General features: G+C 37.1%; 4 protein-coding genes across 4 annotated transcripts; 3 read left to right on the top strand and 1 right to left on the bottom strand.

The window, feature by feature from the left end:
* The first annotated feature begins 42 nt into the window (after positions 1 to 42).
* On the top strand, positions 43 to 2,749 carry LOC104736766 (mevalonate kinase). The gene is made up of 6 exons (XM_087482392.1): positions 43 to 166; positions 601 to 737; positions 1,283 to 1,532; positions 1,630 to 1,877; positions 1,949 to 2,356; positions 2,458 to 2,749. Exons 2-6 carry the CDS (start codon positions 605 to 607, stop codon positions 2,553 to 2,555), a joined length of 1,137 nt encoding a protein of 378 aa, XP_087338518.1. The 5' UTR covers positions 43 to 166; positions 601 to 604; the 3' UTR covers positions 2,556 to 2,749.
* An 80-nt stretch (positions 2,750 to 2,829) lies between these two features.
* Positions 2,830 to 4,612, bottom strand: LOC104736764 (pentatricopeptide repeat-containing protein At5g27460). Its single transcript, XM_087482391.1, has 2 exons — positions 4,223 to 4,612; positions 2,830 to 4,138 (listed from the first exon to the last, which is right to left on the bottom strand). Exons 1-2 carry the CDS (start codon positions 4,550 to 4,552, stop codon positions 2,921 to 2,923), a joined length of 1,548 nt encoding a protein of 515 aa, XP_087338517.1. The 5' UTR covers positions 4,553 to 4,612; the 3' UTR covers positions 2,830 to 2,920.
* A 2,727-nt stretch (positions 4,613 to 7,339) lies between these two features.
* On the top strand, positions 7,340 to 9,530 carry LOC147929513 (uncharacterized). Its single transcript, XM_087480641.1, has 2 exons — positions 7,340 to 8,263; positions 9,423 to 9,530. Exons 1-2 carry the CDS (start codon positions 7,340 to 7,342, stop codon positions 9,528 to 9,530), a joined length of 1,032 nt encoding a protein of 343 aa, XP_087336767.1.
* A 4,410-nt stretch (positions 9,531 to 13,940) lies between these two features.
* Positions 13,941 to 16,413, top strand: LOC104736763 (serine--tRNA ligase, cytoplasmic). Its single transcript, XM_010456816.3, has 8 exons — positions 13,941 to 14,214; positions 14,329 to 14,399; positions 14,657 to 14,818; positions 14,905 to 15,019; positions 15,114 to 15,307; positions 15,392 to 15,495; positions 15,595 to 15,778; positions 15,860 to 16,413. Exons 1-8 carry the CDS (start codon positions 14,082 to 14,084, stop codon positions 16,250 to 16,252), a joined length of 1,356 nt encoding a protein of 451 aa, XP_010455118.1. The 5' UTR covers positions 13,941 to 14,081; the 3' UTR covers positions 16,253 to 16,413.
* The last annotated feature ends 127 nt before the right edge of the window (positions 16,414 to 16,540 follow it).

Raw genomic sequence — 16,540 nt, 5'->3', positions numbered from 1 at the left:
ACAGATGAAGTATAAAACCTTTGCTAAACCGATGTGCATTTCAAACCGGGGAATGTTAAACCAAAATCGGTTCTTTTACAGTAGTATCATCATCCTAATTGAACACGATTCTTGTTGCTTTCAGACATTTTCCATCTTCTAGGGTTTTGCTTCTCAGCAATTCCAGGTACGTTTTTTCTAATGTTTTGCCATTGTTTTGTTCAATTCTCTTCGCTCTAGGTAAGAGAATGAAGTAAAAGAGAAGGACATGAAGAAAAAAAAAAACGAATTTTTCATTAGTTTCAAATTTCCCCAACTTGTGATTGATCCGAGCAGCTTTGATCTGATTCACATTCACCATTTTTGTGTTATAAATGTGTAGTCTTTGTTCAAATGCAGATCAGTATGAGCCAATTATATAATAATAATGCCCATTTGATCTGATCCACGTTTTGGAGCAAAAGGGCTTATTTATTATATTATTTTATTTCCAGAGTTGGTTGTGTTCAATTATTATTAGTTGTTAGAATCTGGGAAATGTATAGATAAAGTTCTTTTCTTTTTGTGCATCTTGTCTGTTTCCTTTTGTTATTCTGATCACTTTTGTGTGTTTTGATTTAGGAAAATGGAAGTGAAAGCAAGAGCTCCTGGGAAGATCATCCTCGCAGGCGAACACGCTGTTGTCCATGGATCTACTGCAGTAGCTGCAGCCATTGATCTCTATACTTACGTTACTCTTACCTTTCCTCCTCGATCAGGTTCCTTTTTTTCTTGGTGTTTATTGCTCCTTTGAGATCACCAAACCTGCAATTCTTGGAATGAAGTCATAAGTGAATCTATATAGATATTGATTAGCAAAAGATCTATGCTTTTTGTAGCAGTTCCTGTTTCTCTAGTTACCTGGATCCAGAACTAACCAACCCTCGCAAACTGCTAGTGATCCATGAGTTTATATTTGTTCAAATCTGATTTGGGTTCTAGTATTTGAATGTTCATGTTATACTGTCTATGCTTTTAGTCAATGTCAGTAAGTAATAGTATTATCAAAGGGTTCTAGGCTGCATTAAGATGGTAGAGTGTCCCGTCAACTATGAGAATATGGGTTAATTCATTTTGTGCCCTCTTGTTCGTAAGAGTCTATAAGCACATTAGTGTGGCAAATGACTCTACCTTAGTACTGAATCATTTCATCTTTGCATCAACTTCCTCTAAATAATTTGATGGTTGATGTAGTTTGCTTAGTCTTTTGTCCCAATGTAGAAACAAATCTGAAGCATTACATTACCATTTTTTTTTCTTACAGCTGAGAACAACGATAGGCTTATACTCCAGCTCAAGGACATTTCGTTGGAGTTTTCCTGGTCCTTAGCCAGAGTCAAAGAAGCAATTCCTTATGATTCAAGCACTTCGTGTCGTTCAACTCCGGCTTCATGTACAGACGAGACCCTTAAATCAATTGCAGTTTTGGTTGAAGAGCAAAATCTTCCAAAGGACAAGATCTGGCTCTCCTCTGGGATCTCCACGTTTCTCTGGTTATACACCAGAATTATAGGGTAGATAACTCAAAATAGTTGCATTTCTATGTTCTTGTTGACATTTTTTTCCGAGTTCCTTCATCTTGTTGTGTTTCACGTTTCTTGTTTTCTTTAGGTTTAATCCGGCTACGGTCGTCATTAACTCTGAGCTTCCATACGGATCTGGCCTCGGTTCATCAGCAGCTTTATGTGTAGCTCTCACAGCTGCTCTTCTCGCTTCTTCTATTTCAGACAAAACCCGTGGTAATGATTGGTCATCTCTCGATGAAACCAATCTTGAGTTGCTAAACAAATGGGCTTTTGAAGGCGAAAAGATCATCCATGGGAAACCTTCTGGGATAGACAACACCGTCAGTGCATACGGTTTGTTCTAACTCAAAAAAATTCTATTATAAGTTAGAGAAATGAAGTGTCTATTTCGGCGGTGGTTGCAGGCAACATGATCAAGTTCTGCTCAGGCGAGATAACTCGGTTACAGTCCAACATGCCTTTGAGAATGCTGATCACCAACACTAGAGTCGGGCGGAACACAAAAGCTCTTGTCTCTGGTGTGTCACAGAGAGCGGTGAGACATCCTGATGTGATGAACTCAGTGTTCAACGCCGTGGATTCTATAAGTAAAGAGCTCGCTGCGATCATTCAATCTAAAGACGAGACCTCAGTTACAGAAAAAGAAGAGAGTATAAAAGAACTCATGGAGATGAACCAAGGTCTGCTCCAGTCAATGGGGGTTAGCCACAGCTCGATCGAGACTGTGATCAAAACCACGGTCAAGCACAAGCTTGTCTCCAAACTGACAGGAGCTGGTGGCGGCGGCTGCGTCCTCACTCTGTTACCAACCGGTATCCTTTTTCAGAAAATTTTAAGCATACTTTGTTTTCAATTTGGGTTCTTGATTCTTGAATTTTAGTTAATCCCCCTTTGCAAAACGAACTGGTTTCAGGGACGGTGGTGGACAAAGTTGTGGAGGAGCTCGAGTCCAGCGGTTTTCAGTGTTTCACAGCGTCGATCGGTGGTAACGGAGCTCAAGTTTGCTATTGATCATACTGTGAAATCATATTTGGCCTCTCACCATTCTTAAACTTGCAGACATGTACTTCAAGAAGGCTGCAATTAGAAATCCAAAGAGTCATTTTTTTTTCTTATTACTGATGTGTTAAATGTAAAATTGCTTTATTACCATGTGAAAATGATTTGAAAACAAGTAATAAAAATTTAATTTTTGTCTTCTGAAATTATTGTGTTTCAATTGTAGAATTCAATGAATTTATAATGGACATGATAAGAAATATGAAATGACAATAGTTAAACTCACTTTCGTAGAAACATATGTTGTAGATTATATATACTTTTGTTACATCACATCAAATAAATAGTTTTGCTTTCACTTTGATCACCTGTTTTTTTTACAAATCTATTCGGATTTTGTCCAACTTCATCATTTCATAGATGTCAAAAGCTGGCCTCTGGGCATGTTCATGCATTCTAAGCAACAATCTATATAACGGTAAGCTTGCAAGACCAAGACGATGCAAAGCTCTAACATACGCAGTTGCTTCTTCAATCTTCTCCTCTTTCTCAAAGTACTCTGCAATCGCCAAGACGATGTTCTGCGATGGTCTCCAATGACATCCCTTCATTAGTTCAAACGCTCTGTGCATAGCCTCGATGGCTTTGTCCATATGTTGACACTTCACCCATCCCTCCATTAAAATTTCCCAAGTCTTGTAGTTTGGATTACCTCCTCTCTCCAATACACGATTGTGCAATGACTCGGCTTTGCGGATATCTCCCTTACGCACATAAGCACCCAAAAGAACATTGGAGACCCTAACATCATAGTTAAAGCATTGAGCCTCCCACTCGCTAAACACTCTCTCAGCCTCTTCAAGATCACCAATTTTCACCAATGACGACAACACGCATATGTAATTCGCACAGCTAATCCTACCACAAACCGATTTAGAAGCTTCCCAAAGACGAACAACTCCTTCCTTATTCCCTAAAGACGAGTAAAGCGTGATGAGGAAGAAATATCCAAGCCTATTGCTTCTATTCAACATCTTTTCCGCACTCTCAAGAACCAACTTAGCCTTGTCATCAAAACCACACTTAATATAAACATTAGCCAAAGTACACAACGAACTCCACCCAACTTCAACACTCTTATCACCAACCATTTCTCTATAAACCGTTTCCACACCCGTAACCCCATCAACCTCACAACAAGCATTCATCCAAAGATTATACGAAAGAACATTTCTCGGTATCTTATTCCCTTTCATCATCGAAACAACCATAACCACTTTCTCATACTGGTAAATAGCTTCATAAAGCTTCATCATCTCATTAAACGGATGCGGAGTAACAAGAAACCCCAATCTATTCAGCTTCTCCATGAGAGCTTCTGCTTCTTTAACCATTTTCCTCTTCACATAAGCACGAAGAAGAGGGAGATAAGCTGATTTCGCTACTCTGCTAGACACACAACTATGTACTAGTAGCTCAAAATACTCTTCTGCTTGTTTCAAACCATGAGCTTTGATGATCAGCTCTAGTTTAAGAGCAATGTCATAAGCACTTAATTGAACATCTTTTTGATTCTCCTCCATCCACTCCATCATCTGTTTATACACAGAACACAAAAGACTGGCTAATTCTGAAACTTTCATAAAAAAACAAAGGCTTAAATCTCGGTTTTTACAAACCTGTAGAGCGAGATCGTGGCGATTAGATCTAATGAGACGTTTGGAGACAAGCCGGAGCTCAGATAACGAGACGGCGTGGCCAGAGTCGATCCGTTCCTGAAGCAGAGAGGGAACGCTGCGTCGTGGACCGGTCTTTCTCAGTATCTCCTTCAAGCCATTCCGATGAGGTACTACTACGGTATCGAAACCATCTGCAATTGAAGATACGAGCCTCGCTGCTGCTACGCCGGCGCTGGGAAATATCGTCTTCGCAACGAAACGAATCAGCATTGGAGCCGCGAGACGAGTCTGGTTCAGCAAGTCTTGCTCCAGTTTCTCACTAAAAGGCATCAAAGAAGTGGGACGGTGAGAGTGGATTTGGGCCGTTGGCTAATATGACAAACCCAAATCATAAATTTTGACTCCGAATTCACATAATAAGTTAGGGTATCAATTACGAAAAATGACCAACACCCTATAGAGTGCCACCTGTCAAACCAAATTAAAAGCATCAAAAAATTTAAAATAAATATATTTTCAAAGAAAATATTGATATGTTATCGGTAAAGAACTCGAATTTATTATTCTCATTTTTTTGGATATTTACAAATAATTGATATTGAATGATTAAGGAGTATTTTTTTTAATTAATTAAAAATTCAAACATTTTAATTTTAAAATATATTTTAATTATTTTTATAGCAGATTTAATTATTCTAACATTACTAGACTAAAACATTTTCAAAACCCAAATTTATTCACCTATTAAAAAACTGATTATCATTCACATATTTAAAATTTCCAAAATAAAATTATCACAATAATCATTATAATAGTCAATTGACTTATTTAATACCATTGATATAATATTTCACGCGTGAAACATATTCTTACACCAAAAAAAAATTGTATAGATTGAAGAAAAAGCGGATTATATATTTAGTTGATACATAATAGTTTGATCTAAACATAATCTTATATCATAAATTTATACCGTTGCTACCTAGTTTAAAATTAGTAGTGCGGCATAAAAAAATTTGCTAGTGCGGTACAGTTCAACTGCGATACGTGCGGGACAAATATATTTGCGGGACAAGTGCGGCTAATGCAAAATAAGCAGTACAAAATAACTTTTGATTGGTAAAAAACTATTTAGAGTGCGGATTTCATATTATTTTATTAGTAACTAGTATAATTAGATATTTTAATTTATTTAATATTAACAATTATATATATATATTTAACATAAGGTATAATTTTAATATATTTTCGCAGATTTGGTAAATAGATTTTTTATACAAAATATATCTAACATAAGTAAACATAATTGTATAAAACCTAATATCTCTAATTATTAAAATACAATATTATTTTAATATTATATAACCATCATATGAAAGGAAAGAGAGTAGAAAAGAGATTCTAATACTAGATAGAACTTATATATTTATCATATACGTATATACTAGTGGAAGAAAATTAATAGATATATAATATTTTAACAGTAACAAAAATTAAAAATTAAAAGTATATATAACCAACTGCGTTATTTGTCTGACCGCTAGATAAAACTTGTTTTGGCTTTTAAGTGCAGTCCATGCCTTATTCTGTCTTCCCAAAACCGCACTTATCACTTTTTTTTTCTATTTTGCAAAACCACAAATTTATTAGAAAAATGTTGAATGGTAAACGAAGCGCATTTTTCAATATATGTTTATCAATTACGCAAATAAGGGGCTTCCATTCAAGGCCTAAAAAGAAATTTGAAATATTTTCCTTGTCTTTTTTTTTTCTTTTTTATATCACAAACAAAATCAATATTTATATAATAAATTTAGAGAGGCTTAGAACACATTGATATATTCTTTAACTAGAATATATGAACATGTGGTTTAGGCGTTAGAATTTTCTCAACAATTTGAAGAGTTACAGCAGTGATTGGAGATTTGATTAATATTGTAGAGAAATTCATGAAAGTGTGTCCTTAGAGAAATATTTTTTTTATATTTAAAAAAGATCGGAGTTTTATTCACTATCGAATGAAAGATATTTAAATCAGTGATAGAATGTTGGTTGAGGAAAATACAAATAGAAAAGAAGAAAAAAATTAAATTAAATTCTAGAGTTATATTCAAGAAATTGAATAGTTAGCATGAAAGGAAGTTTGTCTATCTTAATTATAACCATTAAAGAGTTAACCATGCTGCATGAAAATCTTTTTGATAAAATAGAATTTGAGAGTCCATGGTATTTAGTTGAGAAGCTTAAATACAAATATATCTAAATACTTAAGTTTTAGACAAGAATTGTAGGACGTTTAAATGGTTTTATCTACTAATCAAATGTGCAAATGGTATGATTATTTTACTTCCTAAAAAAAATATGCTAATAGTTTTTGTCTACAAAAAGCACTTAAGAATAAGATTTCGCTTTAAACAAAATTTAGTATTTTTTGTGTCCTCACATAAAAATCTTAGTTTTGTGTGTTAATATATAACTTTTAATCTTTCAAATGTAAAAATATAAGAAGCAAATAATATAAGAACTCACACCACGTCCGTACAACCGTATGTCCGTACAACATAGTCAATGGGCCATCCGTACAGATAGGAGAATAAGCGAGTCCAGCCTGTGAAGAGAAAACCCTAATTGTCTCCAAAGCATCTAGATCCTTCCTTTGTAGCCGTTGTCGATCTCAAGCAAGTGGGCACAAGTGGGCACAAAGAATAGTCACATGTTGACTTAAGGAATGAATGTCACTATCAGCCATGTAAATTTTGTATAGCATCTTGTAGGAATATGCTTCTTCCTTTGTCTATTATTAGAATGTAACTAGGATCCATTTCAAGTAAGAAGAGAGAATTCTCTTTCTCCATTACACTTTTTACACTTCCGATTACACTCTCTCTCTCACTTGCAAACTCTCTTCTCTCAAACTATCTTCACTTGTGTTCATCATACTAAACGCTTTCTAAACTTACATGGTATCAGAGCCTAACCGCTCCTGAACCTGAATCTCACACCCACCAAAACACTTCCGCTTCAAATCTCTTTTGCTTCTACCTTGTTCTGTTTCGACTTTGAAAGTCTCTCTTCTTTATCCGTTGGACATTAGCTTTAACCAACGGTTACTTCGACATGGAAGGCTCTAAGACCTTGATTGTTCCAGTTACTCTCAAAGGAAAGAACTATTTGCTGTGGGCAAGAACCACAAAAACGGCACTGTGTGGCCGAGGGCTTTGGACCCACATTACCTCTAGTGAAGCTCCCAAGGAGGCTACAACAGAAGATGACAAAGATATTGTCACTAAGGGCGAAGACAAGTGGTTTCAAGAAGACCAAAGTGTTCTAGCCATCATTCAGAACTCGCTTGATGCTCCAATACTCGAGGACTACTCCTATTGTGAAATGGCTAAAGATCTATGGGACACATTACAAAATGTGTTCGGAAATGTTACAAACGTCAACCGCATCTTTGAGGTCAAGCGAGCCATCAACAACCTCAGTCAAGAGGATATGGAGTTCACCAAGCATTTTGGCAAGTTCAGATCTCTTTGGGCTGAACTAGAGATGCTGAGGCCGGCGACTATTGACCCGGCATTTCTAAACGAGAGGCGTGAACAAGACAAAGTGTTCGGTCTACTCTTGACACTCAACCCATCTTACAATGACCTCATCAAGCATATCTTGAGGTCGGATAAGCTTCCAAGTCTCGATGATGTTTGTAATCAGATACAAAAAGAGCATGGCTCTATTGGACTATTTGGGGGCAAAGGAGAGCTTGTTACTGCCAACAAGGTGGAGATGGCCAATGCAAACAAAGGCTACTACAAGCATGATGACAAGAATCCACCTGTTTGTGACCATTCCAAGAAGATTGGCCATTTTAAGAGTCGGTGTTGGATCCTTCACCCTCATCTTCGTGTCAATCGGCCCATGAACAACCAGGGAGGACCACCGCGAGCTCATCAAGCAACTATGGTGGGAGAAGCAACAACCTCCGAGCCAAACCATCAAGTCTCCAGAGGGAATGGAACTGCTCTAGCTGCCTCCTCCGAGCTGGTGAGGAAATCAGACCTTGATGCACTCATCAAAGCCCTCAAGGAGGCCTCCAGTAACTCCTATCTTGCTTTAAACAAAATTAAACCACTTATTGTTGATTCTGGTGCATCCTATCATATGATTAGTGATCTTAAGTTAATTAGTAAAATTAAACCTGCTAATAGAAATGTTATTATAGTTAATGGTGAAAAGGTACCAGTCAAGGGAATTGGAGATTTAAAATTATTTGATAAAGTAACTAAAACATTTTATATGCCAAATTTCACCTCTAACTTGCTATCGGTTAAGAAAGCTACCACTGATTCAAATTGTTATGCAATATTTGGTCCTAACAATGTTCATTTTCAGGATATTGAGACAAGTAAAGTTCTTGGCCAAGGAGTCTCTAAGGATGATGTCTATGTGCTTGAGGACTTGAACCTATCTTCATCTTGTTTTAATTCGGTTGCTGTTAAATCTAATGGTACAATTTGGCATGCTAGATTAGGACACCCTCACACTCGAGCTTTAGAATTGGTGTTTCCTGATATTTCTTTTAAAAATGATGAGTGTGAAGCTTGTATCCTTGGCAAACATTGCAAGGCTGTTTTTCCTATATCTATGACTATTTATGAGAATTGTTTTGATTTAGTTCATTCAGATGTTTGGACCTCTCCTTGTTTATCTAGAGAAAATCAAAAGTATTTTGTGACTTTTATTGATGAAAAGTCCAAGTATACTTGGATAACTCTTCTTCCCACAAAAGATAGAGTCCTTGAAGCTTTTATTAGTTTTCAAAATTATATAACTAACCATTACAATGCCAAGATTCAAATTTTGAGATCAGATAATGGTGGGGAGTACACAAGTCATGCCTTTAAACGACATCTCTCAAACCATGGCATTATTCATCAAACTAGCTGTCCTTACACACCACAACAAAATGATGTGGCAGAGAGAAAGAATCGGCATTTAATGGAAGTGGCCCGGTCCATGATGTTCCATACATCAGTTCCAAAACGTTTTTGGGGAGATGCTGTCCTAGCCGCATGCTACCTGATCAACCGACTTCCTACCAAGATTCTTCAAGACGTTTCTCCCTTTGAGGTATTAAACAAAGAACCCCCAACACTTGACCACTTACGAGTTTTTGGTTGTGTATGTTTTGTTTTAAAACCAGGAGAGCTGCGTGATAAACTCGATGCAAAGAGCACCAAGGGTATGTTCATTGGCTACTCTACAACACAAAAGGGGTAAAAGTGATACGAACCAGAAACAAAGAGGGTAATGGTGTCACGAGACGTCAAGTTTGTAGAATCAAAAGGCTATTATGATACAAGCAATTGGGAAGAGCTTAAAGAGTTGTCACACTCACCATCCGATCGTGCAAACAATCTCCGCATTATACTTGAAAGACTTGGAGTTACAAATGATAGCACCGGCCAACACTCAAACACGCCTGACTCCACGGAGCCATCACCGGAGCCATCTAAAGAAACTCCGATTGAAAGTCTTGTTACTGAAGATATGAGTACTGATCAAGATCACCACGAGCCGGAACCAAGTGATGTTCATGAAGACTTACCACTAAGTGTCGAGACTACTCCTACAACTGACTCAGAAGAGGAAGATAACTCTAGTGATGTCATTCCACTAAGAAGAAGTCAGCGGCTTAAGTTCCCCCCATCAAACTTGACAAATACTCGTGTATATTACAACAATGTGGTTGCTGCTCATCCCATTCAAGCTGTTTGCACCCTTGCACACTTCCCTTTGGCACACCAAGCATTTCTTGGACAAAAGGACAAACATTAGGTTCCACAAACCTATGAAGAAGATAAGGAGCATAAAGTGTGGTGTGATGCTGTGAAAGCTGAGAAAACAGCCATGGAACAGAACCATACATGGGACGAGGCAGATTTACCAAAAGGCAAGAAGGCAGTCACATCTCGATGGATCTTTACTATTAAATACAAGAGTGATGGGGAGATTGAACGTTATAAGGCAAGACTGGTCGCACGAGGATTCAGACAAACGTATGTGGAGGATTACCTTGATACGTTTGCTCCGGTTGCTAAACTTCACACGGTCCGTGTTGTTATCTCATTGGCTACCAACTTGGATTGGGAACTTTGGCAAATGGACGTCAAGAATGTGTTCTTGCAAGGCGAACTTGAAGATGAAGTGTACATGCGACCTCCACCCAGATTAGAAAAGACAATTGGTCCGGGTAAAGTGTTCAAGCTCAACAAAGCCATTTATGGCCTGAAACAGTCACCCAGAGCTTGGTACCATAAATTGAGTACTACATTACTTGGGAGGGGCTTTCGCAAATCAGAAGCTTATCACACCCTCTTCACATTACCAAGTGACAAAGGTATTGTAGTCATTCTAGTATATGTTGATGATATCATCATATCTGGAAGTGACAAGGTAGGAATTAAAGAAACTAAAGACTTTCTCAAATCAGTCTTTGATATTAAAGATCTAGGAGAACTCAAATATTTTCTTGGTATAGAAGTTTATAGGTCTAATGAGGGTTTATTCCTATCACAAAGAAAGTATGCTCTTAATCTTTTGAGTGAAGCAGGAAAACTTGGTTCAAAGGCTATGACAACACCACTTGAAGAAAATTATAAGGCAGGAGGAAAGGGGGAGCTTGAGGCGGCTCCATTTGAAGATGTCACAAGATATAGGCGATTAGTGGGTAAGGTTATATATCTTACCATTACTTGACCTGACATTTGGTTTGCTGTGAACTAGGCCAGACAGCATATGCAAAACCCCAATGTCCATCATTGGAACATGGTGAACCGTATCCTCAAATACATCAAAGGTGCACCGGTATAAGGCATTTGGATGGGAAGGAACAAAAACACAGAATTGGTGGGATATTGCGATGCTGACTATGCCGGAGATCGTGAGGATCGTCGATCTACCACTGGATATTGAACATTCTTAGGAGGCAACTTAGTAACATGGAAAAGCAAGAAACAAAAGGTGGTATCACTCTCAAATGCTCAAGCTGAATATAGAGCCATGAGGAAGCTGACTACCGAATTGATGTGGTTGAAAGCATTACTAAAGGATCTTGGAGTTGAGTCTTCAAAGCCTATCACGATGCACTGTGACAATGAAGCAGCCATACACATAGCCACAAACTCAGTGTTTCACGAGAGGACAAAACATATTGAAGTTGATTGCCACAAGGTTCGAGAACAAATTCAACTTGGTGTCACTCTCCCATGTCACACCAAGAACTCCGAACAATTAGCTGACATTCTTACCAAGGCAGCCAGTCCACAAGTTTGTGAGTACATACACTCCAAACTCGGCCTTAAAGATCTCACTCGGCCATGAGGTTCTTTAACATGGCACCTACACTCTTTTTCCTTTATGTATAGTTTTTCCCAAGTGGTTTTCTATACTAAGGTTTTTAATGAGGTGGGTGTTCGTGAGTCCAAGCTTGATGACCATACTCGATCAAGCTTGAGGGGGACTATAAGAACTCACACCACATCCGTACAACCGTATGTCCGTACAACATAGTCAATGGGTCGTCCGTACAGATAGGAGAATAAGTGAGTCCAGCCCGTGAAGAGAAAACCCTAATTGTCTCCAAAGCATCTAGATCATTCCTTTGTAGTCGTTGTCGATCTGGGCACAAGTGGGCACAAAGAATAGTCACATGTTGACTTAAGGAATGAATGTCACTATCAGCCATGTAAATCGTGTATAGCATCTTGTAGGAATATGCTTCTTCCTTTGTCTATAATTAGAATGTAACTAGGATCCATTTCAAGTAAGAAGAGAGAATTCTCTTTCTCCATTACACTTTTTACACTTCTGATTACACTCTCTCTCACTCGCAAACTCTCTTCTCTCAAACTATCTTCACTTTTGTTCATCATACTAAACGCTTTCTAAACTTACAAAGAAGGTATTGCAATAAATATATATATATATATATAAATAAACCCGCACGTAGTGCGAGTACTCATCTAGTTTTAATTAATACTATAAATTAGGAAAACAAAATACAAAAGCCCTAGTCGTCGCGTTATTGTCCTTGGCTCCCTTTTTAAAAAAAAAAAATATGTGAATTTTCATTGAAGAAAATCTGATTAGAGTGATTACAATAGCTTGATACGTAAGATAACTTTTGCCCAAAAAAAATAAAAAAATAAAAGGATATATGTGGTGGAAAATAGCAGAACAAGTCACCTAGATAGTTCTAAGCCATACGTGCAATAAGCTTGTGAAGTTTTTCTGATGGGCCTTTGCAAGGATGGCATCATGTACCTGCCAGTCAAGAGCCTTGAAGAGAACATGTGCTGGAGTAGTGGTGTTGTTATGTAACATGTTGTTCCTTTCAATCCAAATAGAGTAAATGAGTACCTGTGCAACAAGTCTACAGAGGGTTTGCGGAGAGATGGCATCTTTGATGTCCATCCAGGCCGATAAGGCATTCCAAGTGTGAAACACAAAGGGAGGATACACTAAGGTCGCAATGAAGGAAGAGATGGTCTTGCGTCTCTCGCTCAAGACCACAGAAACAACACATTGTCGCAATATTCATACCCCAGCTTGCTAACATTACTTTTGTTGGGAGACTGTTGAGGTGGGTTTGATTTCAAGGGTAAATAAAAAAATGGTAAATAATAAATTGGGCCTGTAAAGAGATTAAGCCCCAAAAAAAATGGTTATTGGGTAACATTCGAAAATTTAGCCTCATTAAATAAAAAGAGTGGCTGACATGGTAGCACCCAAAATGAGAAACTGGAAGTTTATATATATAGATATGTGATAATGTGAAGAAATTTAATGTATAACAATTAAGATATTTACAAAATATGTAAATATCAACACTATAAGTAATTTTAAATTTTCGTTTTTTCCTTTGCCACTAAATTTTTAAAGAGTAATTAATATAAAAAATTTAGGTCCGGGACATGCATGAGAATAACTTTAACATGCCGCGCTCTTAACTTTGACCCGCTGCGGCCCCAAAAAAAATGTGGACTGATTTGTTTGACACTTCTATATAAACAATTATTATAAACAAACAAGTACAACTTAACAATATAAATGGTTATTAATACTATAAATTAATTTAGAACGAAAATAAATTATTGTGGATTATAAAATGCGATATACCAGAATTTAAATTGTAGGATTAACAATCAAAATATAACTATAAATCTTAAACATCAAATAAAACATATAAAATGAACTAACAATTACAACTTGAAATTTAATGATTTTGATAAAAGAATAATCTCGTGGTGTTAAAATCTAGTGTTTCTTATTTTTAAAGAAAAAAAGATTCTACGATCATTTTGTTTTGAGATATATTTCATGCATCTCCAGATTTGTAGTTATATATAAAAGAGAACCATAAGCCTACAAAAAAAAAAAGAATGATGATCATACTTAATTATGATAAATAGTAAGGACTGTAATGCAAACTACACTTCTAAGAACTCATTTCTATTTTTAATTAAACAATTTTTTAATTTATCTAATAATTAATTTATCTAATAATATAATAAATAATATATGATACAAATAGTCTTAAATTAAAAAGGAAAAAAAACTATAATTCTTTTCATTGAAATTGAAATATTTGCGGGGCCTTTTGTGATTCATAAAATAAATTGGGGATTTGTTTTGCAATTTACAATAAATAATAAAAGTTACAGGAAACCAACCATTGATAAAATCAATTTACAGGAAAAACAATTCTCAAAAACCCTAGTCGCCGCTGATCTGATAAGAATTGTATCTCTAAGGTTCCGTTTCAGCTTTTGATTCCCAGAGAAAGCACACAAAAAAAAAAATGTTGGATATCAATCTTTTCCGGGAAGAAAAAGGTAACAATCCGGAGATCATCCGAGAATCGCAACGCCGGAGATTTGCCAATGTTGAAGTTGTTGATGAGATTATTAAGCTCGACAAAGAATGGCGTCAGCGTAAGTAATCTTCCACGATCGCTCGCCTTAATCGTTTTGCTTCTTACGGATTTAAGATTTGATTTGGTTATCTTATTATCTCACTACTTTATGTGTGTGTGTGTGTGTTTTCAGGTCAATTTGAAGTTGAGAGCTTCCGAAAAGAGTTCAACAAGCTGAACAAGCAAGTCGCGCAGCTCAAAATTGTTAGTTTTAGCAACCTTCTCTTTAGATCCGTAGTGGTTCTACTTAGGATCTGGAATTATTTGAGAATTTTTAGTCGCTCATGATATTAATTTTCTAGTGTTCGCTTTGATTTTATTGTGAATGCATACCAAATCTTTAACTTGGTAATGAGAAGATTTTGCAGACTGCTATCAGTGTATAGAAAATTATGTTGCACGAACCTTTTAGAAAGATGAAAACTCAACATTGTTGTAACGTTTTTGTTTTGCTGGAATAGAAAAAAGAAGATGCGACTGAGGTTATTCAGCAAACCGAGAAAAACAAACAAGATTCTACCGCAAAGGAGGTGGAAGTTCGTGAAGCTTATGCTGCTTTGAAAGCCAAATTGGAGACGGTTGGAAACTTGATCCATGACTCGGTTCCAATTGACAAGGACGAGGTTAGTCCCATTTCGTTCCTTCAAAGTTTTGTCAGTATGGTGGTGAGAGAAATCTATAAGTTTATTGGTGTTTTCTCCATATGCAGGCTAATAATGCAGTGATTAAAGTGTGGGGTGAAAAGCTGGTTCCTACGCCTGGTCTGAAGCTGAAAAACCATGTGGATCTTGTTGACCTTCTCGGTATTGCAGATACCAAAAGAGGTAGCATTGACTGACACTTTTGGCATCCTCCTCCAGTCCTCCTCATTCTGTGTTGGTGGGATTTTTTTTTATTGTAATGCTATTTTGGCCTCAGGTGCTGAAATCGCTGGAGCTAGAGGCTTTTTCCTAAAAGGAGATGGCTTGATGCTCAACCAAGCTCTTATCAACTTTGGGCTAACTTTCTTGAAAAAGAGAGGATTCACAGGATTGCAGCCTCCTTTTTTCATGAGGAAGGATGTTATGGCCAAGTGCGCACAATTGGCGCAGTTTGATGAAGAGCTTTACAAGGTCTTTCATCTGTTACAAAACATTTGATAATTATGCTGTTAAGAGAAGTTTTTATTCAGAGAAGATTGTTGTTGTTATGTCCAGGTGACTGGTGAAGGAGATGACAAATACCTTATTGCAACTGCTGAGCAGCCTCTTTGTGCATACCATCTTGATGAATGGATTCATCCGACTGAGCTTCCCCTAAGGTATAAACAAACATAGTTATACCTACTCGCAGCGTTATAAGACTATTGTTTCTTTTATGTATTGGGAATGCTGCCAACATTATAATTCGTTTGGTTCAGATACGCTGGTTACTCGTCCTGCTTTAGAAAAGAAGCTGGTTCGCATGGAAGAGACACTCTTGGTATTTTCCGTGTTCACCAGTTTGAGAAAATTGAACAGTTCTGCATCACTGGTCCTAACGACAATGCCTCATGGGAAATGCTGGATGAGATGATGAAGAACTCTGAAGACTTTTACCAAGCGGTAATTTTTAAACCTTAAGTCAAGAAACCTTTATGTGTTTTCAATAGTTTCTAATTAGTCAACTGTGTAATTTCTTTGCAGCTAAAGCTTCCATACCGAATTGTGTCGATCGTCTCTGGAGCATTGAACGATGCAGCTGCCAAAAAGTACGACTTGGAAGCTTGGTTTCCTTCGTCGGAGACTTACAGAGAGCTTGTTTCGTGTTCCAATTGTACAGACTACCAGGCTCGAAGGCTTGAGATCAGATACGGTCAGAAAAAGGGAAATGAGCAGACGAAGCAGTATGTGCATATGCTGAATTCGACGCTTACTGCAACAGAGAGGACCATTTGCTGCATTCTCGAGAACTACCAGCGAGAAGGTGGTGTGGATATCCCTGAGGTTCTACAGCCGTTTATGGGAGGAGAAACGTTTTTGCCTTTCAAAGCTAAGCCCGTAGTTGCTGATACCAAAGGGAAGAAATCGAAAGCTTGATTGATATATTATGATTAACGACTCTTCTGTTTTCTTTTGAAATCAATGAAACACTTCGATACATTTTCTTGTGGAATCTTTTTTTGGACTTTAGTTATTTTACCAGGACCTTTGATTTGTTATCTGCTTTCCTTTAGTAATTTTTCCCTTTCTTTGACGAATCATTGTTCTTGTTAACTTTTTTGCTTCAGTAAAAAACAGAATACGCTATCTAACTTTGAAAGACGAGCTAAACCTTTGAACCAATTTCACCAAACTTTTGGCATTTTAAGGAACTTGAGTTTAGAT

Source organism: Camelina sativa, chromosome 13 (assembly GCF_030686135.1).
Source record: "Camelina sativa cultivar CO46 ecotype springtype chromosome 13, ASM3068613v1".
NCBI lineage: Eukaryota > Viridiplantae > Streptophyta > Magnoliopsida > Brassicales > Brassicaceae > Camelina > Camelina sativa.
Note: the sequence above shows the minus strand (reverse complement) of the source record. Positions and strands in the feature narration are given on the sequence as shown.

Bases quoted from the DNA above. Each gene is read 5' to 3' on its own strand.
- LOC104736766 (XM_087482392.1), top strand. From the start codon at position 605: ATGGAAGTGAAAGCAAGAGCTCCTGGGAAGATCATCCTCGCAGGCGAA. The intron at 738-1,282 runs GTTCCTTTTTTT...TTTTTCTTACAG, and splicing joins TACCTTTCCTCCTCGATCAG to CTGAGAACAACGATAGGCTT. The intron at 2,357-2,457 runs GTATCCTTTTTC...AACTGGTTTCAG, and splicing joins CCTCACTCTGTTACCAACCG to GGACGGTGGTGGACAAAGTT.
- LOC104736763 (XM_010456816.3), top strand. From the start codon at position 14,082: ATGTTGGATATCAATCTTTTCCGGGAAGAAAAAGGTAACAATCCGGAG. The intron at 15,020-15,113 runs GTAGCATTGACT...TTTTGGCCTCAG, and splicing joins TATTGCAGATACCAAAAGAG to GTGCTGAAATCGCTGGAGCT. The intron at 15,496-15,594 runs GTATAAACAAAC...CGTTTGGTTCAG, and splicing joins CCGACTGAGCTTCCCCTAAG to ATACGCTGGTTACTCGTCCT.
- LOC147929513 (XM_087480641.1), top strand. From the start codon at position 7,340: ATGGAAGGCTCTAAGACCTTGATTGTTCCAGTTACTCTCAAAGGAAAG. The intron at 8,264-9,422 runs GTGAGGAAATCA...TTTTAAAACCAG, and splicing joins TAGCTGCCTCCTCCGAGCTG to GAGAGCTGCGTGATAAACTC.
- LOC104736764 (XM_087482391.1), bottom strand. From the start codon at position 4,552: ATGCCTTTTAGTGAGAAACTGGAGCAAGACTTGCTGAACCAGACTCGT. The intron at 4,139-4,222 runs GTTTGTAAAAAC...GTGTATAAACAG, and splicing joins GCCACGATCTCGCTCTACAG to ATGATGGAGTGGATGGAGGA.